The 23,983-nt window shown below is 35.5% G+C and overlaps 1 protein-coding gene across 2 annotated transcripts; it reads right to left on the bottom strand.

Annotated features, from left to right (window-relative positions):
* Positions 1-2,512: 2,512 nt before the first annotated feature.
* Positions 2,513-9,285, bottom strand: LOC131942060 (G2/mitotic-specific cyclin-A). Of its 2 annotated transcripts, none has more exons than XM_059301749.1 (11): positions 9,186-9,285; positions 7,526-7,723; positions 6,918-7,191; positions 6,081-6,196; positions 5,911-6,000; positions 5,639-5,772; positions 5,466-5,541; positions 5,027-5,155; positions 4,825-4,941; positions 4,545-4,678; positions 2,513-3,598 (listed from the first exon to the last, which is right to left on the bottom strand). In XM_059301749.1, the coding sequence occupies exons 2-11, from the start codon at positions 7,691-7,693 to the stop codon at positions 3,547-3,549; spliced, it is 1,290 nt and encodes a 429-aa protein (XP_059157732.1). In that variant the 5' UTR covers positions 7,694-7,723; positions 9,186-9,285; the 3' UTR covers positions 2,513-3,546. The 2 variants fall into 2 exon arrangements, with proteins under 2 accessions (XP_059157732.1, XP_059157731.1); XM_059301748.1 differs by lacking the exon at positions 9,186-9,285 and adding an exon at positions 9,084-9,172.
* Positions 9,286-23,983: the final 14,698 nt, after the last annotated feature.

Raw genomic sequence — 23,983 nt, 5'->3', positions numbered from 1 at the left:
TTTGAAGAGAAATTGTAAAGATCTATGTAGTCCAAGTAAGAAATTGTTTGGTGAAATTGTTTCATTTGGTATCAACACTGGGTCAACTTGACCTGGACAAAGTTGTTTGAAGGGTTTTTAATTTACTGTAACTAGCAAGTACTAATGGAAAAGTATTACTTATATCAGGATAACTTTTCAGTTCTAATACAGACTTCCAGCACTCATTGAAGTATGTTTAATGATGATCTTTTGCTAATTTTTCCTAATCTCCCCTAGCCTTGAATACAAAGCAGTATTTAAAAGATACTACAGCAATCTTTGGTATATCCAAATAATTGGGCGACAGAAAACATGCCCATATTAATTTGTTGTGGGCTGTAGATTTGGATACAGAAACTAGCCTAAGCTTCCTTAACTTAAATCTGACAAATGTAATTTGTAGTATACTAGTTTGGTGCAATACAAGTCTAAATTATAAATTCAGTTTCACAAATGTTTCTCTTAAAATTGGATATCTGTTAAAAGAATATGCTAAATGTTTTTTGTAGAATGCATAGTGCAAATAAGGTCATGACAAACTGAATAAATTCAACTGATCTTTATTAGTACAAAAGTTTAAAATGTACAATGCTTTCAATAGAATACATCTTCAGAAAATAAAGTGATAAAATTATACAGATCTGAAATAATATTCTATGAAATATCATTGACAAACAATATTAGCCGGAGGCTAAAATCTATCAACAATCATATTTGTCACTAGACAAATAAATGGCCTTTTAAAAGATTCGTAAAGAATTTAGTAACAAACAGGTGGGGGGAAAACAGCTAAATTAGCTGTAGTTGAAAAACAACTTTTAAAATAAATATAAATTCATTAAAAAAAATTTGTGAGGTTTGTAAAAAAAATGTGCATCATCGTGAACTAGGTATCAGGCCATTTATCAGACTGTAAGAGATGAACAGTCTGTTATGTGGCAAAAAGTTGTGGTAGATCAGCAGATAGCTTGATAATGATTGGGAGTACAAGTGAAGCAAAAAAATTTATACAACAAAGTCAGATCTAATGAGGCAGTTATGGGAGCATATAATTAGCACCTGAAATAGTAGTAGTTACAGATCTTGAAGTTACAGATCTAAAGAAAGCAGATTAGTATACTGGACTTATCTTTGTACTAAATGGCATACAAGGTTATACACGGTTACAAAAACCAGAGACTTCTCACCACACTGCAGACTGTCCACTCTGTAGAATAGTCTATACAATTCTTTAACTCATGTCTGACTATGTATGGCCACTCAAACTTGCCTTTACTCTCCCTAATTTGTTCAGGATTTAAGTTTGTTCGATTTAGCATTAAGTGACACTAGCATTAAGTACAGAGCCAACTTTGGGGTGGTGTGGCACAGGTTTGAACAGCCACACACAGCAAACTGAGCACCTGTACAATTTGCTTGGATAATCAAGTCTTGCAGTGACAGAAAGAAATGCATTGGGTAAAACAATCAAGATTTCTGCAATATCTTAACTGCATGCAACTGTTAGTGATTATCCATCTTTCAAGTTAATGAATTATGATACAATAGCCAAATAAATACTTTAGATAATTTAACTTCAGAAAGTAGGGATAGACAGAAAAGTCTAGACAAATAATTTAATTTGCAATAGTTAAGAATAGAGATAACACATTCTTTTAAAGATAAAAGGATAGACAGAATGAACAAACGAAAACAGGAAATGGATGAGAGGAATGTTCTGAGTGAGCTGTGTTAAACAGAAAAGAATGACTGACCAGTAGATTTAAGGATAGAATAAACATACAAAAACAGGAAGAGAATGAATAGAAATGGTAGAAAGAGAAAGGCAGATCAGTTTGATGAGAATGAAGGCTTGCTAGTAAGTAGTTACGCCATTTGAGTTTAGTTAAGTCGTCGTGTCACATTTTGGTTACAGTTGTGGTTGTCTGATTCACCATATACAAATAAGGCTGCCTATGGTATTGAACACTATGGTATGGTAAGGCTAGGAATAACAGTAACAATAGTTAAGGCACTAATTGGTATAAACAATGCAAATGTAACAAACTTTTAAAATTAAAAAAAACTGAAACTAAAAGTTTAACATTCAACAATGCTAGCTTATAAAGCTAATTAATGCTGCAGTAATTTACACAGGTGAGTAAGCTTGTCTTGCTTACCTGCTTTTCATGAAGGGCTTTCATTAAAATGATAGTGAAATATAAACAGCATTAAAAATCTACATTAAAGATAAAATTAAGGTTACAAAAATTAAAATGTAAACTAAAATGAAAGTTTAAAAATGTTAAAAAAAAATTCAGGAAAAAATGACAAACATTTACAGGCAAGCTGCCAGAAATTATGAGGTACCGGTAATAAAAGCATTTTAAGTAATTAACATGTAAAACTTTAACCAACAGTAACACAATTTGCAAGTTTTGTTCTAAAAAAATAACTGAAATAGTTTTAACTTCAGGAAAATCTAAATGGAAAGAATTATTACAGAAACAACTTTCTTAGTATTCTTAAAAATTTAATAAAAAGAATTAAAGTAGGAAGCAGGTACATCCAGCAACTTTGCTGAATGATACAAGCATTTCACAAAAAAAGTTGTAATTGTATAAAAATTACAAAGTTACAGTGATATAATTTATTCGCAAAAATATACTAGTGCTACGGGCTCAGTATGTCTATTTTATGGGGTTTAAAAAAATTAAGACTGATCGCATGGATCCTGAGTACGCATATTGACAAAATCAGCTAGTTAGCGGAAATGTCTCTTTACACAAGTTATTTACAGAGAAAATGTACATTCAATCAACAAGATGGGATAAGTCAATCCTGGCTTCTCTGCCCTTGAAATACTATTCCTATACTAACAACTGCACTGCAAACTAAAAACCGTGACAGTAGATGATAACAGAAGCTATACTAGTTTAAAACTAACATTAAAAAAAAAATGGGGACATACTTAGCCCGTGTGTAAAAAAACAAGTAAGAAAGACAAGCAACCGCAGTAAAGTAGACCCCAAAAAAGAGTCGGTAAAGACTGCATTATCTTGCACACAGATATACTCTTTCAACAAACTTTTAATATGGAGCTTTTGGTAAAAATAGCAATAAAAATCTAGATAAAAATTTGAAAATTCTCAAACGGCATACATTTATTCTTCCTATAGGCATATAGCCAGACTTCGAGCACTGCAAAAGTTCTCTCATCTAGTTAAGTGACGCAAGGAGAACACAAAGAAACCACGAATAATTCATCACATATTGCACTTTAAATCCAATCCAGATCTACATCTACATATTAACCAACCGCACGCACGTATGTACACAACATGCCAACTTTTTTTTTTAATTTTCTTAATTTTGATTATGATAGTAAAAAATGTACACCAAAAAATGTTCCATGCATTGAAGTTTTAAAATACATGAATGAATGTCTGAAGACAAACCTGAACACAATCTCAAGTTAATGTGGTTATAAAATTAGATTGTAGTTGTAGACCAGTGCCGTAACTATCAAGACTGTGGAGATGTCAGTTAATGGATGGCCAAAACTGCTGGAGGATCAACAAGTGACACACAGTGGAACCTAAGACAGAAAAAAAACAAACAATTACACATTTGCTAACAAATAGCTTTAAAGATAATGCACAACACAGGAAGATATTTCAAACTACAGTGTTGTATTCTGAGTGTCCAAAGAGTTAAATTTTTTACCATTTCAGGTTTTTTAAATATAAAGTTTTAATACCATCAGATCTAGGCCCTGATAGATCATGTAACCAAATCATACTGAGCAAATTTTGTAGGAAAAGTATAATGAGAACAGCATTTCTCTGTACATTAGTTTCTTTTATTACATAAAATTATAAATTAATGGTCCTTCAAATCAATTTGCATTTGATTTATGTAAATTCCATGTTTTTAAGTAAAACTACTAGCCAATTACTAAAATGGGAAAAAAAGGAAAATTGAAAGATAAAAATCTGCCAGGTTGGTAGTTGTATATATATTTCACATACTATAGGCTGTTCATAAATAATTGAGCTTTAAGAATTTCACCAGCAACCCACATTGTCAGTAATATCAAAACAGCTAAACCACAAAAAAAAAAAAATCACACCCCTCTCTAATAAAAATTTCTTTCAGGACTGCCTGCAGCTTCTGAATAGCTTTATGACTTGTCTATCAGTCCATTTGTAAGTCCAAATTACACTTTTCTAAATTCAAGACTTTCCACCAACCCTAGTCCAACATAAATACCTTCCAGATAGTTCACCTTTGGCAAAACTAAAATTGGAGGCAGATTATTTCAGACTACTGGAAAAATTAGTCCAGCCAAAAATTTGATGTTTTGATCAAAAGGTAGATTTCCAGAAAATATATAATATGCATTACGTTTTAAAATGGGAAACATAAAAAGGTCAAAATAGGGTTTTAAAACAAGACTGAATAGGATGCTCATACTAAAGGGGTGAATGGACTTGTGCTTAAAAACAAAGTTTCATTGGTTTGAAAAAAAGTAGGTAACTCACTTTTCATGTTTGTATTTCTCAATTACAGCTTGCTGAGGCATGGTTGCTTTCCTTGAGTAAAGTCTGAACAAGCACTGTACACAGTCTTTCAAGTCATTCAACGAGTATCCACTGTGCTTTTCAATATTTGAAGGCTGAGGGTACAAATTCACGATAAATTACCAAGAAACAAAAGCATGTAGCATGTTATGTATTTAAAAACTCATGGCATAATAATAGAACAGAAGGTACAAAAACAGAACGAATGACGACTAGGCTAATTTTTCAGCAGACAACTCACCCATGGTTCTCCAATTTTGAGAGTGCTGCGAGCAAGAATGATAGCACATGCAGCGATCATGCTGGGACGGTAATCCAGAAACTCTTCCACTTCAATCAAGGACAGCTCTGTGAGGAACTAAAGAGAAAATTTTAAAGTTAATTTAAAGACAAGCAAGCAACAAGATTATAAACTAAGTAGGTTAACAATACAAGAAACTCACAAATGCAAGAGACTTTGCTTTGTCTGGCATGTCTACTAGGCTGAGAAATCTTTCACAAAACCAGTTGATGGTTGGCACAGCAACCTTAAAGTCCAGCAACTTCAGGATAACACTTTCCATTTTCAGAACCTGAACAAAGATATTTAAATTGTCTAAGTTAAAGTCTGAAAATACTATCTGCTTATTAGGAAACAATTGTTAAGAATTCTTAATATAAAAGTTTGGTACCCATTCACACAACTTAGTACTAGGGTAATGAGGTAAGATATGTTTTCCAATTTAACCCCCCCCCCCTAAAAGACTATGATCCATCACTTCCCCATGCTTCTATTAACAAAGTTACGTCTGAATGGCTCTAATCCACTAATCAACCACTCCCTTTCATCACTCATTGTAATATTTTTAGTAGATCTGAGTTCAGAATAGTGCAACTATTTACCTGAGCACGAGTGTAGGTGTCATCAGTAATATAAACGAACTCGGCAACATCAGGAGGATAGATTTCCTCGTATTTTCTGAGGAGTATTAGGTTGTCATAAGTGCATGCTACAACGTTTTAACTTTTAAGATAACCAAATTAGTTTATTAACACAAAGCACAAACAAAGCTTACGCGGCTATGAACATGCTGGCTGTCCCAACTAGCTGGAGCTTAGGTCTGTGAACTCCAACCAACGAAAGAAATCTGTCAATGTAGTTGATGGCCAGAAACAAAGTCTCTCTCTGCAGTTTGTATTCCTCTCCAACCTTGAAATATTTCATTAGGTTTTTATGACCACACGATTGGGTCAAATTTTTACAAAAACAGTTTATTAGAAATAAAATTGAGCTTTATTTATAGGCAGTTAACACACAAGTTTGGTAGCCATGCTTAAGATTACATACCTCAACCAACCAATCCACTAAAATGTTTCTCATTGATGTAGAGACGTCTGTTTGCCTATTCATGTAATCCCTCTGTGGTCGACTTGCAGGCTGTATATAAAAACATTAAGTGTTAATTTACTGAAGAACAATTAATGTTTATAAAAAGATATGTTAAATGTAGTGTTTACCTCAACAGCTTTTAGATAGTTGTAAATATCACTGAAGTAAGGCTCCAATCCGAACTCATCCTGTTTGATTTCAGATGTATCCCGATCCTTCACAGTATCAATCAGCATGGGGGATCCTTAAATATGTAGTAAAATTCAATTCACTATCATGTAAGTTAAGTTAAAAGTTTCACTATGTCATAAGAATAATGGTAATATATCCTCCAAATTCAATCAACTTCATGGTTGGGTCAGTATAGCTCGTTTCTAAACCAAAATATGTCTGGAGTTCAAAACACCGGGCAGTTTAGAAATTGCCACCATGTAGTTTGTTCTTGGGTGGATAAAGGCTATGGAAGTAAATCCAGAAAGACAATGAGGCTGAAATCTAAGTCAACTGCATTTATGGCACATAAAGTTGACGAAATCCAATAAAGAACCAAGAAGAAACAACTGAATTTAGTTCTTTCCTAAGCTGTAGGGTTACCAGAACAAATGCACAGTGAACAAGGCGTAAGGAAAGGCTTTACTAAACTTTTGATGCGCACATGGCTAAACCTGGAATGTGAGTCTTAAGTGCAAATGCTCATTTAAAAACTATAGTTATGTTATAACGATTAACTAAATACAAGTCTGGTATCATTTCACGATTAGTTTAGTATTTACTTCTTTCAATGTATTGAAATTTTTTGGGACTACCAAGATCAAGCCTTCCCAATCAAGGGTACTTGAGTCTATTATTAACTTATTTTATGGCAATCCTTAAAAAGGTGTTGCCTTTAAGGTTTGGGAACCCATGCTTTAAAAAACAATAGCTATGAGCTCAGACCAGTAAACGCGCAATATAAAAAAACTTACCAGTTACTTCCAGGCTTCGCTGAGCCAACGCAGGAAAATGTGATCCATTTTTATTTAATCCAGTGACCATATCCCTCAGTACTAAGCTGTGTTCTGGGATTAAATTTTCCTGATCATGCATTGGTTCATGGACCTGAAGATTCTGACTGCTCACTCGTGTTGGCTGTGGTATTACATCCTCAAATATCGTGAAACCAGATGATTTTTGTGGATTTGATGGTCCTGCATTCTCTTGACCCCCAAAGCCTGGCTTTGTCCCATGGAGAACAGTGTGCTATAAGATTTTATATTTACATCATTAATTTTGCTAATCCATGACAAGCACAATTAAAACCCTTGAAAGGAAATTATAGATACGGGTGTCTGATAATAGACTTCCATAAAATAGGTGTGCTGGGCTGTTAGTATTGTAATCTCCACAAATTTTATGGTTAGAAATTAGGGTTAGGCTTATGGTAGGACCAGGGTTGGGGTTAGGGACAGGGTTAGCATTGACACTAGCCAGCCATATGTGTAGTTAATTAACTACCATTAACCTAACACCCCTTTTAAAAGAAGATTCCATTATTGGACACCAGTGTACAGATTCTCCCGGAAATAATATATACCTTGTCTTTGGCAATACGCTGTGGTTGTCTCCTCACTTGATTTGTCACATTACCCAGTGCAGGCCGCCTTGTGTTTGCTGTCCTCTGGTTCTGCAATGGTTTTGGACGAGCCTGATTCTCTTTCAAGTTTATATCTCTCAATGTGTTGCTCCTGAGTGGTAGAGACATTTTCTTTTCTTTGATAACTCAGAAGTCTTACTGAAATTGGAACAGGTCATTGGTTTTAGAAAAATGTGCCATTGGATGTGCAGCTACTTCCAGCAACAAATCACTTCACAAATATGGGTAAGAATGAAGATTAAAATATTTAATGAACATACATCTGTTTAACCCATCATGATCATTACACTTTATATTAATTCACAAATGCATCACATTTTATATGTACATACAAGCTAGATTGACAATTACAGCAGAGAACTAGAGCTGCAACATGCAACTTTGAAAAAGTAGCTGTAATACTTTATATCTAGTTATTACACAACTATTAGTAATACAAATTGGCATGTACGCTACAGCTGATAACTGAATTCCTAACAACTAACAAGTCAGGCCTAATAATCTGACCTGCAAATTCACTAAAACACAAGTTTAATTTTGGCCAAATGATAGATCTTATTGAACTAGAGATACATTTTTAACTAAATCATACAATATAAATCTAAAAGTAGTTTTGGTAGCCTATTTAATTTATTAAGTTTTAGCCATAAGCAATATCCTTTCAAATTAAAAACCTAATTAGTAATTACTAAGTAATAAGGTTATTGTAGCGGCACTAACAGCTTAATGTCTGGAATAGTGTGGAGCATTAAAATTGAAATAAAACATTTTGATTCTGATCCAGTTCATCCAGAATAGAAAGCATTAGGCCTTTGCATAATTTTATCGCATAAGAGTGCCTAAGACTATTATTCATATATTACATAATATATATCTATCTTATGTTTTTCTAGCAAGGCTCGATCTAGACTGGATTATGATCTTACTGATAGATTCCAGACAGCTGATTTTAGGCCATGGCAAGTCTTATTTTACATTGGGCTCTTTTGAATTACATTACATTAGCTCTTTAGAATTAGCATATCTAGATAAATCAAGATCCAAGATCACAGGTAGAAAATCTAGATCTAATACTCTAAACTACTAAATCTAGATCTACACTTAGAATTTTACTTTTAACACAATGATTGTTACATTTCTAGAATCTAGATCACGATTCACTACAGAGTTAAAGAGTACACACGCGCCGAACTGCTACTTTTCACTGCTTTACAATGCAACAAAGATTTAATAAAATATCCAGGGTTATTTTTTAAATGAATCTAGATCTAGATTCTAGATCCAATCGCCAGTAATACCTACTAGATTCTAGATCTGATACAAGTGGCAATTAACGACCTTTCTCTAGTCTTTACATTAAACTAATAAACTATAAACTAAGGATAAGACTCAACGCGACGGATGTGTTGTCTAGAGAAACTTTAAGGTCCCAGTATAAAGAAAACTCAACTACTCCACACGACTGAACTGTGTTTAAAACTTATTGCAATGAACATACTAGAAACGAATAGGTTTATCTTCAAGAAATGTATAATCCAACTCCTATTCACGCTTGCGACACGACTGAACACAACCTGGAAGACATTGGCTTTATACTTACGGTTCGTGTTCAGAGAAAGAAGTGAAAATAATAGATCTCTCTATGGACTGAATTTGCCTCTGTTTATAGTCGAAACGAGGCAGCCAGTCAAATGACCCGCTCCGCTCAAAACAACCAATCAGAATTCAGTCGCTCCTAGAAACATCAATTAGTTCACGTGAATAGATTTTTCCGTGCTTTGTGAGTTGAAAATTTGCGTCATTAGTCTTGGAGACCACAAAATTTAATTAAAATTAAAAACAATACGTAAAATCATTAAAGGAGACAATAAAACAAATTGTTATTAAATAAATTCGACTCCACCCTATTTCAAGTTATTATTTCCCCTCTTATTTTTAAAAAATGCTACTTTTTTCCACGAAAACAAAACTCTTTCAAATTCCTTACAACATTTATCCAACAAGGCGTTTTAGAAAATAAAATTTTTAGATCTACATTTTTTAAATTTGTAAATTTCGTACGTAGATTCTAAAGCGAAATTACCTATTTAAAAAAGTATTCCTTTCATTTAGACTAGTAGACTATTACAAAATAAAGACTATACTTAGTTAAATTGACGGTAAGCTTAGGCTACCATTAATACTACTAAATGCCTTAAAATTTGGGCCTACTAAACTTAAGTTCAGTTGCATAAAAAATTATTTATTTTATATATTGTTATCATTCTGTATATATATCATCAAGCACATTTAGGGCCTCGTTGTGTAGGGGTGGAATGGCGGTGGATGAAGATGAGAATCTTGAAAAAACCTAAGCATTTTTTCTTTTAATAATCAGGCTGATTTTGATGACTAAATTATTAGTTACTACTATTACGTAATGATTTGCAAACGTACTTCTTTTAATTTGTAACTGTCATGCATAGGCTTACTTTGTAGAAATAATGGGGTTTTTTCCATAAATGACGTCACACTCGTAGTTTTGAGGGGGGGGGGAGTAATTTTGTGACGATGTGCGATGAGGAGGAGGGGGTTCAGAAAGTGTGACGTCACACTTACTTTTATCTTATTTTTAGTCTTTTCTATTGCCAGTTGGAACGGCTGGACAATATAGATACAAGTGCAAATACTTCAGCGTTCAATTTTTATTTCTTTTGAACACGATTTAGGCTTTAGGCCTATACAACTGTGATTCCCACAGAAAATGTGATGTCTATAATTTATTTGCAAAACCCCCGTGTTTTATAGTAGCTACCATGTGTGTGAGTGTTTGGAGAAGGGGGAGGAGGGGGGGGGCTTGTTTTATAAATGTTATATAAATTATTAGTAGATCTCAATGTGTCAGTAGATCTCAATATGTCAGTAGATCTCAATGTGTCAGTAGATCTCAACGTATCAGTAGATCTCAATGTGTCAGTAGATAGTGATGTGTCAGTAGATCTCAATATGTCAGTAGATCTCAATGTGTAAGTAGATAGTGATGTGTCAGTAGATCTCAATGTGTCAGTAGATAGTGGTGTGTAAGTAGATCTCAATGTGTCAGTAGATCTCAATGTGTCAGTAGATCTCAATGTGTCAGTATATCTTAATGTGTCACTAGTTCTCAATATGTCAGTCAATGTGTCAGTAGATCTCAATATGTCAGTAGATCTCAATGTGTCAGTAGATCTCAGTGTGTCATTAGAGTAGATCTTAATGTGTCAGCAGATCTTGATATGTCAGTTGATCTCAATATGTCAGTAGATCTTGTTGTGTCAGTATATCTTGATGTCTCTGAGTTATATGTGAGAGTGTCAATGCCATTGAGATTCAATATTCCCTTAACACGTCATTATGATTAGACTTTGCTTTGTTAGTTTTAATTTTTCCTAACTATGCAATCTTTCACAAAAGTGTAGTTATAAACTGAATACCAAGTGTCGGCATAGATATAAGACATACACACACACTCATAAAGAAACTCATACACGCACACACACACACATATATATATATATACATATATATATACATATATATATATATATATCAGGGGCGTAGCGAGGGGGGCGGGGGGTGCGGACCGCACCGGGTGACACCATTTAGGGGGGTGACACCAAGGCAAAAAATAGCAAAATATATATAGAAAAACTTGAGGGGGGGTGCAAATCGAAAGTTTGAGGGGGGGGGGGGGTGCAAATCGAAAACCTGAAAGTTCGTCCCTGGGAAGGGTCGCAACGCCTCTGGGGGGGGGGGGGGGGTAACACCATTAAGTGCCGCACCGGGTGACACCCGACCTCGCTACGCCACTGATATATATATATATATATATATATATATATATATATATATATATATATATATATATATATATATATATATATATATATATATATATATATATATATATATATATATATATATATATATATATATATATGGCTGAGTATACTCCCCCGCACGCACCAAGACTAAGGTGGTGGTGGCTGGGAGCTATGACGCGCCCATGTAAATCTATCACATTGAGCTCATGCAAGTTCCCACTTCAATAGTGGCGCGGCAATCATTGCCAGACAAGAAATGCGTGCAAATGCTTCTCCCATTGAATCCTAAGCAGCCGTCGATTCAAAAATATCCCTCGAGATCACTCCTCTGTCCTGGGGGTCGCCGACAGCATCAAAGAACGACAATCCTAGACTGACCGCGAGTTACGCAACTTTGCGCGGTGAAAGCGCTTGAGTTTTTCGTACTAGATTCTAGTAGAAAACACGGCCGACAATGAACAGGGGAGGCTACTGTTACTCAAGTTGGCTATAATTAGTAACGTGACTTTTCACTTCTTGGTGATGCAATTGCCTGATATATTGGCTGTGAATACTAGCTTTAAGATGTGTGAATTGCTACTTTGTGTTGAGGCTTACGTTTACAATATATCAAAGGAGTTTTATGGGTATAATGATTGCGGCACCGACTGTTATTCAGATAAGCAAAAAGATAAGCAAAAAAAAAAAAACCAAAAAGAACATTGTTATTCTCCAATGTCAAATTGATCTGTTAAATTAATTTTGCATTTTTGCATTAAAAATGAAAACAGGCTTCTAATAAAAAAAAAATTTCTCGATGTGCTAGTTTTTAATTAAGAAAACAAATTAACTTCAAACACAAACAGATAAATAACGAAACGCATCTAAAGAAATACAGAAATACCAGAGAATAGTTGTCATATTTTATAATACGTTTTTTTTTTCTTTTGACACTTAATTAAACTTACAATACATACGTAGGCCTACTTAAAAAGACAAACACACACACAGACTTATAAACGCACAAACACATTTGTTTTTATTGCACACAAAAGTAATTGGTTTAAACTAAGCCGATGACGTAATGTAATCAGTTTATCTAAAGGCATTAATCTACGGCAGATAAATTTGTTTAGAGTTATCGGACCCTAGGGACAATTAACAAGACACGTCACAATAAATCTCCCTTAATCTGGTCTCCTGTAGGATCAGCTGATTCGTCAGTGGAGCGTGACCTAGTCTTTTTAAAACACGTTTTTAGGGCGAAGTTTTAAATTGGAATTCTAAAATAATTTTAAAAAATTTATGGACGTTTTGTCTTAACGCTCAAAACTGGTTAGACGTGATTAGATTTTAGAGCCGACGTTCAACCCTTGACCTATGAGCCTGTATCTATGTGTAACTTAGGCTTTGAAACTATCTAACTAGGGCTTTGAAAGTATATAATTTGGGCATATAACTTGTCTTTTGAATCAATGTAACCTTGGCTTTGAGATTGTAGGAAAAAAAGTCACAGGAAAAAAAAAACACAGGAAAAAAAAACACAGAAAAAAAGTCACAGGAAATAAAGTCACAGGAAAAAAAGTCACAGGAAAAAAAGTCACAAATATATATTTGCATGATATTTGTTAATACTGTTATGTATTAAATATTTAGAGAGTGCAAATTAACTTAGGATAATTAAATGTAATGTGTGTAGGCTGTATACGCACAGGAATTTTTATAATTCATCTAAAAATATTTATTATGAAGTATGTAGATTGTAATTATTTTAAACTTAAGTAGCATTTAATAGAATGCTCTAAAGTCCACGTTTTTTATCGTGCTTTTTTTAAAAAATACCAATATTAAATTACCGCGAAATGGTAAGTTCATCTGACTTGCTGCCCTCAACTCATGGCAACACTAGTTATGTTTAGTTCGACCACCTTTACTTCCCACATTTATCACGCTCATTACATAACAAAACTTAGGATAAAAACAGAAAGCCGAAAAGGTTCAAAGGCTGTCGATGACGCATAACGTCAACAACACAAAATATGTTCAGACAATGCCTACTGAGGAGAGGCCGACCAGAGAATAGCCTACGGCAAAATTTGCCTAAATTTCTTTTATAATTAAATTTTCTACCGCGTTTTTAACTAAATACGTAACAAAAGTTGAGATTGTTGTGTAAATTATATTAGAGTATTTTTACTTACAATTGTTATAAACCATAAAGCTTTTAACGTCTATAAATAATTTATGCTATAAAAAAAAATACAACCCACAACAATAAACATACAAAATTTTACAATTCTAAACAAATTAAAAAAAAATATTTCTAAAAAGATTTTTGTGACTTTTTTTCTGTGACTTTATTTCTGTGACTTTTTTTCCGAAATTTTTTTTCCACTGTGACTTTTTTTCTGTGACTTTTTTTCCGTTTTCCGGCTTTGAAACTATCAAAAGTGGGCTTTGAAACTAACTAGGACTTTGAAAGTATATAACTTGGCCTTTGAATCAATGTAACTTAGGTTTTGAAACTATATAACTTGGGCTTAAAAACTATATAACTTAGGACAAAGGCGTTATGCCGCACAGTCCTTCTCATGGCTGGTCAACACAAATTGTTCTATGTAATAGCTGTGAAACTCATTACACTGGACCTGAATGTGTAGGCCTATCCCACTAATTAACATTGAGATACTCTGGGTATGTCTAGCATGTCTAGTTTTCACCAGTTCGTGGTAAAGTTGAACACAGCACCATTGTAGACAAATGATGTTAAGTTCATTACAACTACCGTGATAATTAGTCATGCTCAGTTTTTACACAAAGTAATGAACTAATCGCCCACCACCATTTATTTTAATTAACCCTCCCCCACCCCTTCCTCTCTCAACTTTCTGAATTAAAGTAATCCAGAAGAATATGGTCAGGAAGAAATCAACAAGTTAACAAATTCAGTAAGGTATTCAGTGTGAGAACGATACGATTACAGCTACTTCGCATACAAGCTCTGCGAAAGACAGACAACGCCATATTTCTTCTCGGCAGATATCCCAGATTAATGTTAATGGATTAAGACAGAACTGTAATCTTCCTAATCCTCGTTCGACCTGTGTGCGTCAAGGTGTTGAACAAGTGTGTATTGTTGCAGGTGACACCAGGTACATTAGGCTCATCTGGCAGGTTGTGTACAATATACCTTGGGTCTCGCTTAGACTGGTTGCTGTGTTTACGATCTCACATCAACCTAGGCGAATAGGTGTGTGTGTGTGGTGGGGGAGGGGGGGTGTCAGGGTAATATTAGCATTTCAAAACTTGTCATCAACGAAATTTGAAAGAATTGGGGACAAACGTCACTGCTTTCTCTCCCCCCACCCCTTCTCTCCAGGCACTCAAAAACCAACTCAACGCAAGCAGGTACCTAGGAGAATGGCTGGACAACAACCCGAAGAATGGTTGGTCAACAACCCGTGCCAATTAACAAACAAGGCGATATTTGTTTATTTGATAAAAGGCTTTTGGTTGAGTTGCCCACGACCTCTGCGTGAATGACTTTCGTGGTTGAAGTCATAGTGTGCTGGCTTCATGCTCGGTCGGTTCAGGATCGAATCTGGTCAAAACAGACCCCCCCCCCTCCCAAATATTAACATTCGCATGTAAAAAATCACAACCTCGCTTCTTTTCGTACGCAGCCTAGAGCTGTCCTACTCGTCCTTATTAGTCTAATTGCTATTAGTCTAATCATTATTAGACCGATTGTTGTTAGTCAAATCATTTTTAGGTTAATCATTGTTAGTTAAATAATTTCTAACCACATATTTATTAGTCTAATCCCTTTCAGTTTAAACCCCGCGTAACTAATAATTATTAACGCAAGTCACCTGTTGTTAAACCAAGTATATCCTTGTTCAACCAAGCGAAGATAAACTCATTCAAACGCTGTCAAACCAAAAATAGTTAAAGCATCATAGGACAATTCAGCGAATCGTTTTACTTTTACTATGAATTTGTACGTTTGTAAAAAAAAAAACCACACACATTTTATCATGTGAACACCAAACTGAGTCGTCTGCACGCATATTGGGCTAGTGCCACTTAAAACACGAGCAACATTTTACGTAACACAACAGCATTAAACACCCACATCTCACCTTACTTCAACAATATTTATTTTTAGAAACAAGGGAGGCCACGCTAGTAGACTTATTAATTGGAATTAGCACGACAAGCAGGTGGATCTGAAGAAGACGAGAGAAGATCAAAGTCGGCCCCCAAGATAAACATTTTGTTGTTAGCTCACGCAGACGTCGGAGTTGTTTCAAGACGGAGCTAACAGGCAGACAGCTTAGCAAAGGCGTGGCGACGGGGGGGGGGGGGGGGGGGGGACATATGTCCACGGGCGCCGACCATAGGGGCGCCAAAATAAGCTCATTTTAGCTGCTATTTTGACTAATAAATATAAAAAAAATTTATGGGGTGGGGGCGCCAAATTGAAAGTTTGTCCCCGGGCGCCGGGAGGGGTCGCTACGCCTCAGGAGCTTAGACTTTGGGCGTAGTTATAGAGCTATTATCTCAGCTATAAATGAAATAAAATATCATTGGGTGTAGATATACATAACGCTGAATTATTTATACTTTTGACAAATTTTTAAAAATAAATAATGACATCTGGAGACTAAATTGTGCTTTATAAATCTAAACTTAGTATGGATAAACCACAAACAAAAAAACAAAAACAAAACCAAGTTTTGTTGAGTGTAATTATCACATGAAATTATTTTTGAATTGGACTACAGCTAATTAGATCTATATTGCTGTACATAAGTAGACTATTAGTCTTTTAAAAGACTTTCTATAAGTGTAGGTATTCCATTACAGTGTCTCTTCCAGACTTTTTTCTCCGGGGGGGGGGGGGGGGGGGACAGACACTGTTCAAAGTATATATTTTCTATATTAATTCCATTTCGTTGGGGGGGGGCGGTAGACTCCCCCTCCTCCTCCCCCCCCCCCCGAAGAGATGCCTGGAAGAAACTCTGGCTATTTGCACTGTCATCTTGGTAAGATCAATCTTCAGATAACCTGTGACATGAAAGTGTTTAACACGAAATGTTTTAGTGAACCAATTCTTCCTTAAACACACTGAGACTTTCCATTATTTTGTCTTACAAAATGACGTCATTCACATCATCATGCGCCATTTTTATTTACCGGAAGGAAATATCTATTTTGTTGCGTTTCTAAAAATAGTTCGAAGGATGCCCCATTCATTTCATCGTATATTTAGATACATAAGAAAACAATGTCTGAAAGTAAGAAAACAAAGCCCAGAGTTATTTATCTTGGTCGTCGAGTTGGTTCGGGCATTTCCATTGCTAGACGCACCGGATCGCCCCCACCCCTCCCCCAGCCGTGTCCCCCGGGGTGTGGACAAACACTCTCTCCTCTTTAAGCCTAGTTTCACTTCTGGACATGGTTGACCAGGCCCCACCAAGATGTCAACACCAGAGGGTCCCTCCCACATCCACCCCCACCCCTTCCTGTCTCCCCCCCCCCACATCACATGATAGGCCAACACGTGTTATCGAGATACGACAGACACTGGAGTTGTCTACTTCAGATATCGACTCCAGGTTCAAACAACTAGACACACAATGTATCCCTCCTTTAGTCCTTATCTCATTATCTCTTCAACAAATACTAGTCCAACAGATAACGGGTTGCTAAACTTGAGATGATTATATATATATATATATATATATATATATATATATATATATATATATATATATATATATATATATATATATATATATATATATATATATATATATATATATATATAATATATATATATATATTATACACGATTAAATATACTTACATAGGCCCATATGTGAACGGAAAAAAGTCACAGGAAAAAAATAAACACAGAAAAAAGTCACAGTTTTTGCTAAGAAAAAAAGTCACAGAAAAAAGTCACAATGGAAAAATTTTATCGGAAATAAAGTCACAGAAATAAAGTCACAGAAAAAAAGTCACAAAAATCTTTTTAGAAATATTTTGATTTATTTGTTAAGAATTGTAAAGTTTTTGTGTGTTAATTGTTGTGGGTTGTATTTTTTTTGATAAATTCGAAAAAGTCTCGAGTTCAAACCCTCTGGCAGATATGGCTCGATCCCCTCCAACACTAAAAAGTAAGAACGAAGAAGAAGAAGAATTTACGCATTTAGTTAAATACGCGGTAGAGAAGTTAATTATAAAAGAAATTTAGGCACATTATTGTGTTTTGCATATGTTTTGCCGTAGGCTATTCTATGGTCGGTCTCTCCTCAGTAGGCATTGTCCGAACATATTGTGGGTTGTTGACGTTTTGTGTCAATGACAGCCTTTGAACCTTGTCGGCTTTCTGTTTTGATCCTAAGTTTTGTTATGTAATGAGCGTGATAAATGTGGGCAGTAAAGGTGGTTGAACTAAGCATAATTATTGTTGCGATGAGTTGAGGGCAGTAAGTCAGATGTTGGTATTTTTAAAAAAACACAATGAAAACCGCGGACTTTGGAACATTCTATTAAATGCTATTAATATTATGTTTAACATAATTACAATCACACACTTCATACTAAATATTATTAGATGAATTATACAAATTACTATGCGTATACAACCTACACACATTACATTACATTTAATTAATCATAAGTTAATTTGCACTCTCTGAATATTTAATACATAAAAGTATTAACAAATTCCATGTAAATATATATTTGTGACTTTTTCCTGTGACTTTTTTTCCTGTGACTTTTTCTTCTACAATCATATATACATACACACATACATGATTGCCTGTTTTAAAATATATGCTTTAAAAGCGCTAATAATTTATTAATGGCAAAACGAAGTAGAATGCATTTTTTTTTTCATATCTAAAAAAAAAGAACAAAGCTAGTAAAGATTTACTTGAACACATGCGAGTTACACCCAAGGGCAGATAATTAGGATTATATCTAATTCCTCTTGTTAATACATTTTCGCGGGGGAGATGATTGATACGTATTTCACGTTCGTTTTAATTGTTCGCAGGATTGAAGATTGGTGGATGGTCATCCAGGAGTTTTCTTTGACTTCCGAGTCCGTGAAGTTCCCATTGTGGGAGAGTTGGGTCACACAGAATAGGGTTACATGGGAAGTATGTAAATTGGAAGGTTGGAGAAAGGTTCTCTCGTTTATTGCAGCTCTTCAACATCTTGGAGGTGGTGAGGTCACTGGACCGCGACGAGGGAAAAGTTTCTTCTTCACTTAAGAGGTACTTCTTGCTCTAGGTCGGGGGGAGAGGGTGGACGCCATGATAAGCTGCCCTACCCTCGGGGGATCGGATCGAGCAGACACAATGGGGACGGTGGTGTGGCGGTAAACGGAAAAAAAGTCACAGGAAAAAAAAACACAGAAAAAAAGTCACAGTTTTTGCTAGGAAAAAAAGTCACAGAAAAAAAGTCACAGTGGAAAAATTTTATCGGAAAAAAAGTCACAGAAATAAAGTCACAGAAAAAAGTAACAAAAATCTTTTTAGAAATATTTGTATTAATTTGATAAAAATTGTAAAATTTAGTATGTTTATTATTGTGGGTTGTATTTTTTGATAGCATAATTTATTTATAGTCGTTAAAAGCATTATGATTTATAACAATTGTAAGTAAAAATACTCTAAGATAATTAACACAGCAATCTCAACATTTGTTACGTATTTAGTGAAATACGCGGTAGAAAAGTTAATTATAAAAGAAATTTAGGCACATCTGGCCGTAGGCTATTCTCTGGTCGGCCTCTCCTCAGTAGGCATTGTCCGAACATATTGTGTGTTGTTGACGTTATGCGTCATGGACAGCCTTTGAACCTTGTCGGCTTTCTGTTTTGAACCTAAGTTTCGTTATGTAATGAGCGTGATAAATGTGGGAAGTAAAGATGGTTGAACTAAACATAACTATTTTTGCCATGAGTTGAGGGCAGCAAGTCAGATGAACTTACCATTTAACGGTAATTTAATATTGGTATTTAAAAAAAAAAAACACGATGAAAAACGTGGACTTTGGAGCATTATATTAAATGCTACTAATCTTAAGTTTAAAATAATTACAATCTACATACTTCATAATAAATATTTTTAGATGAATTATAAAAATTCCTATGCGTATACAGCCTACACACATTACATTACATTTAATTAATCCTAAGTTAATTTGCACTCTCTAAATATTTAATACATAAAAGTGTTAACAAATATCATGCAAATATATATTTGTGACTTTTTTTCCTGTGACTTTTTTTCCTGTGACTTTTTTTCCTGTGACTTTTTTTCTGTGTTTTTTTTTCCTGTGTTTTTTTTTCCTGTGACTTTTTTTCCTACAATCGGTGTGGCTGGGGGTCCGGGGATGATGCAACCCCTTATAGCCGGGACTTTGCGAGATTTTCGTTTCGCGCGATAATTGTGACTTAAGAGATGGGAATGGGAGAATTAAAGCGATATCCCCCAGCTTTTCATCTAGTTTACAACCCCTAATCCACGAATTACCAGTCCTGAAACTTTAATTTCGATTTGGCGGAGTTTCGTTTCACATTCTAAAAAAATAATAGCAATGATATCGAGAGATGTTAAGTTTTCAAATAAACAAATCGACGAATATAATAAAAATAAGGGGGTGGGGGGGGGGGGGGGGGGGGGGGGTAGTGGTGGTGGATGAATTAACGCTGCTTAGGTAGTAATAATTCATCAGAAAATGGATCTTCTTTGTACTGTATAACCGTCGTTCACTTTCATCTTTCACGCTATAAATGGGTTATGTTTTTAAACTCGGGAATGTTACGTCGTATCAAGAATATGATCGTTTTTGTAATGGGGATTGTAGAGGCAGGTAACTCGTCTGGAATGAATTATACCCCCTTTTGTCCATCCCCCACCCAGCAGCCCGACCAGCCGGTCGAACCGGCTGAGAACTTGCATGGTATCCTTAGAATACAATATTGACATTGACAACACGGGCGAGGAAAGGTATTCTTTTCAGACGCCCATCCGTTAAGGCGAGCGGAAGTGACCGTCACATAGCAACCTTGCTGTTGACATCTGAACAGGGGCAATCAAGTCTTGTTGACATGTACGGTTAAAAGATTGTAATTACCCCACGTTTAGAAATTAAGCTGTATTTTCTACTACGGCACGGGGAGGATGGTTCGATGGGCGGTCCGTTACCATTGAAAACACGATTACACCATCGGATTAATTGATCCGTTACAAATCTAAACCTGGTTTTCGTGGCCTGTTGAAAAAAAAACATTTTATTGTTGGGAAAAAGTTTTCAAGCGGGTAATCCTCACCGGTTGTAGCCCTTACCTTGAGGGTTATCAAAACATTGTGTGCATAACTTGCTGAAGGCTAGAGATCGAATCCCTCATGATTTATGATTCTTGTTGCGTGTTCAGTCAAGCATAGAAAAGACATTAACATTTCAGACGAAATCCTTATGTTCATTCAACTTCTTGTGTTCATTGACTCTCCCCTCACTCCCCCCCCCCATTCTCTCTCTCTATATATATCTCTCTCTCACTCTCTCTCTCTATATATATACCTTGATAGATATAAATATATAAATGTTTTTTTAAGATTAATATATACAAACATATATACCTATCTGTATGTGGGGGTGTGGTATACGCGCATTGATATATAATCAAACTAGAAGAAACAGAGAAAGTGAACGTACAAAATGTAGTGTATTGTTGTTTCAGCAAAATGAATATTTTCGAATCAAACAACTCTCTTTTGTGTTCTATTTATATCGCCGTAACATTCTCCGTCTACCTGAGATGTAAGCTTTGTCTTGTCTTTTAAAATCAGACTTTTTTTTCTTGCTAAGTTTATGTCACGACAATGTTGCCCTGGGCTTCGGTATATAAAAAAATTTTGAAAATATTTTTAAAAATCCTGTAATGAACATTGTCAAGCAATTTAAATTTAAAAAAAAAAAAAGAAAAAATATGTAATCATATATCAGGCAATGTGACACAACAGTTGTGTGTATTTTTTTAAAAGTTGGATTGTTACTCAAGCTGTACATATTTTATTTCATATGTTTACAAAAGGGAAAAAAAATCTTAATATTAGTTCCTGGCAGAATCACATTTTATAGAAATATAAAAAAACTATTTCAGCTGATACGTTCATTGTTGAAATAAACTGGAGCGTAGTTCATCGGTTGTAGGAAAGAGAAAAAGCTACGCAGGAAAAAAAAATGTCACAGGAAAATAAAATCGCAGGAACAAAAGTCACAGGAAAGAAAAAATCTTACGCAAAAAATCCAAGGAAAAAAAAAATCCTAGGAAAAAAAACTGTCGTAAAAAAATCACTGGAAAAAAAAGCTTACGGAAAAAAAATCACAGGAAAAAAACTGTCGGAAAAAGAAATCTATCGGAAAAAAATCTGGGAAAAACAATCACAGGAAAAAAGTCGTAGGAAAAAAGTTAACAGGGCGTGACGCAGCATTAGTAGCTGACTAGTGGATTAAATAGTCACGCTACGATTTGGTGCATCAAGGATTTAACCTAACACTACTAGTCAGTATGGAAACCATACAAAAATCATTAAATAATTTCCATGTTTCGCCATTTATCGAGAGCGGGGGATGGCATATAATATACCAGTGCTTCTATTACATACTAAATTATATATATATACATATATATATATATATATACATATATATATATATATATATATATATATATATATATATATATATATATATATATATATATATATATATATATATATATATATATATATATATATATGCTAATATCTATAACCCACAAGTAGCAAATGTTCAGCAAGTCAGGGGGTAACAGAAGAGGGCTATAATAAGGCACTATTTGTTTGATAACAGTGTGACAGATGGGGGCGGTAAAGATCAAAGTGCAACTATGGACGTGAGCCAAACATACACTCAATCGCTCGCATTCAGAGCTGGACGCGAGAAGGCGCGGGATCGAGACCTGCTAAGGCAGCCACGATTGTATCGTTGACCCGCGGATGCCTGGTCTGGGTCGGAAGAACAATGCCATGTTTGAGTGAGTGACGTCATGCGTGTGACGACGTATCGGACGGTGAATGGTGGGGAGGGGGGGGGGGGTCGGGTGAATCAACATTTGTTTCCATCCCGGGACGGGGGGGGGGGGAGGGCGAGATGGGGGGGGGGGGGAGGTAGATATGGGACAATGCCTATTGATCCGGCGCACAACAATGTACTCAGCCCCCCGTGGGACCAGCGGGCGCCACACGGCGTCGGCCCCGGTCACAGCTGGGCCCCCACTAATCGCCCGGCTGTAGCAGGTGCAACACATCGCGATGGTCAGCGCCACATGGAGCGACAGGGGCCGTAACTCTACTGCAACATATGGGAGGGGCAGGGCTGAAACTTTACTACGACATACGGAGCGTCAGGGGACGTAACTGTACTACGACCATTGGAAGAACAGGGGTCGTAACTAGACAGAAAAAGAAGATAAACTTACAGATTCTATTCTGTAACGGCATTAAAAACCTAAATACTTCAGGCTAAATGGTTTTACGTGTGTTAGCATATAAATACAACATATCTACATATCACTAAAATTTGTACATTACATTTAATTAATCGCATGTTAATTTGCACTTCCCGAAAACATAAACGTATTAGAAAATTCCATGCAATTAAATATTTGTGACTTTTTCTTGTGACATTGTTAAGTGTTCGTTTGCGGGCGTTTATTCCTGTGACTCTTTCCCTACAATCGCAAAATCCGCTTACCCCCCCCCCCACCCCCCCCCCCCCCCCCCCCACTCCGTGGATTGACGTCGATTAACTATTTATGCCTATATGTACCGTATAACCGACATTCAACTACAGCTGGTGATACAGTGAATGCCATCCAAAATTCGATTACACACACATTTGTTTTTGTAATTGTTTTCTTTTGTCCTTATGCAACAGCCTGTTTAATGAGCTTCAATGTTTTATGTATAGTTTTTTTAACTTCCATATAGTCTACGTAAAAAGCTGTTTTTCCAAGTGTGAGTTAAGTTACTTAAAACCTCAATATAACAAATAGTACACACAAATGTAACCACGACGACATATATTTAGCAACACAGACACACATAAACACCCATGAACATATGGAATTATTTCACAGACAATCAACAAAAACACTAACATCAAAGACAACAGCACCAAAGACAACAGTACCAAAGACAACAGTACCAAAGACAACAGCACCAAAGACAACAACACCAAAGACTACAACAAAGACAACAGCACCAAAGACAACAGCACCAAAGACAACAGTACCAAAGACAACAACACCAAAGAATACATCACCAAAGACAACAGCAACAAAGACATTATCAACCAAGACAACAGCAACAAAGACAACAGCACCAAAGACAACAACACCAAAGGCAACAACATCAAAGACAACAGCACCAAACACAACAGAACCAAAGACAACATCACTAAGACAACAGTACCAAACGACATCATCACCAAAGACATCATCAGC

The sequence above is a fragment of the Physella acuta genome, unplaced genomic scaffold, assembly GCF_028476545.2.
Source record: "Physella acuta isolate Inbredline_101_S28 unplaced genomic scaffold, ASM2847654v3 ptg000386l, whole genome shotgun sequence".
Taxonomy (NCBI): Eukaryota; Metazoa; Mollusca; class Gastropoda; family Physidae; genus Physella; species Physella acuta.
This window is presented reverse-complemented; position numbering and strand designations above follow the sequence as displayed.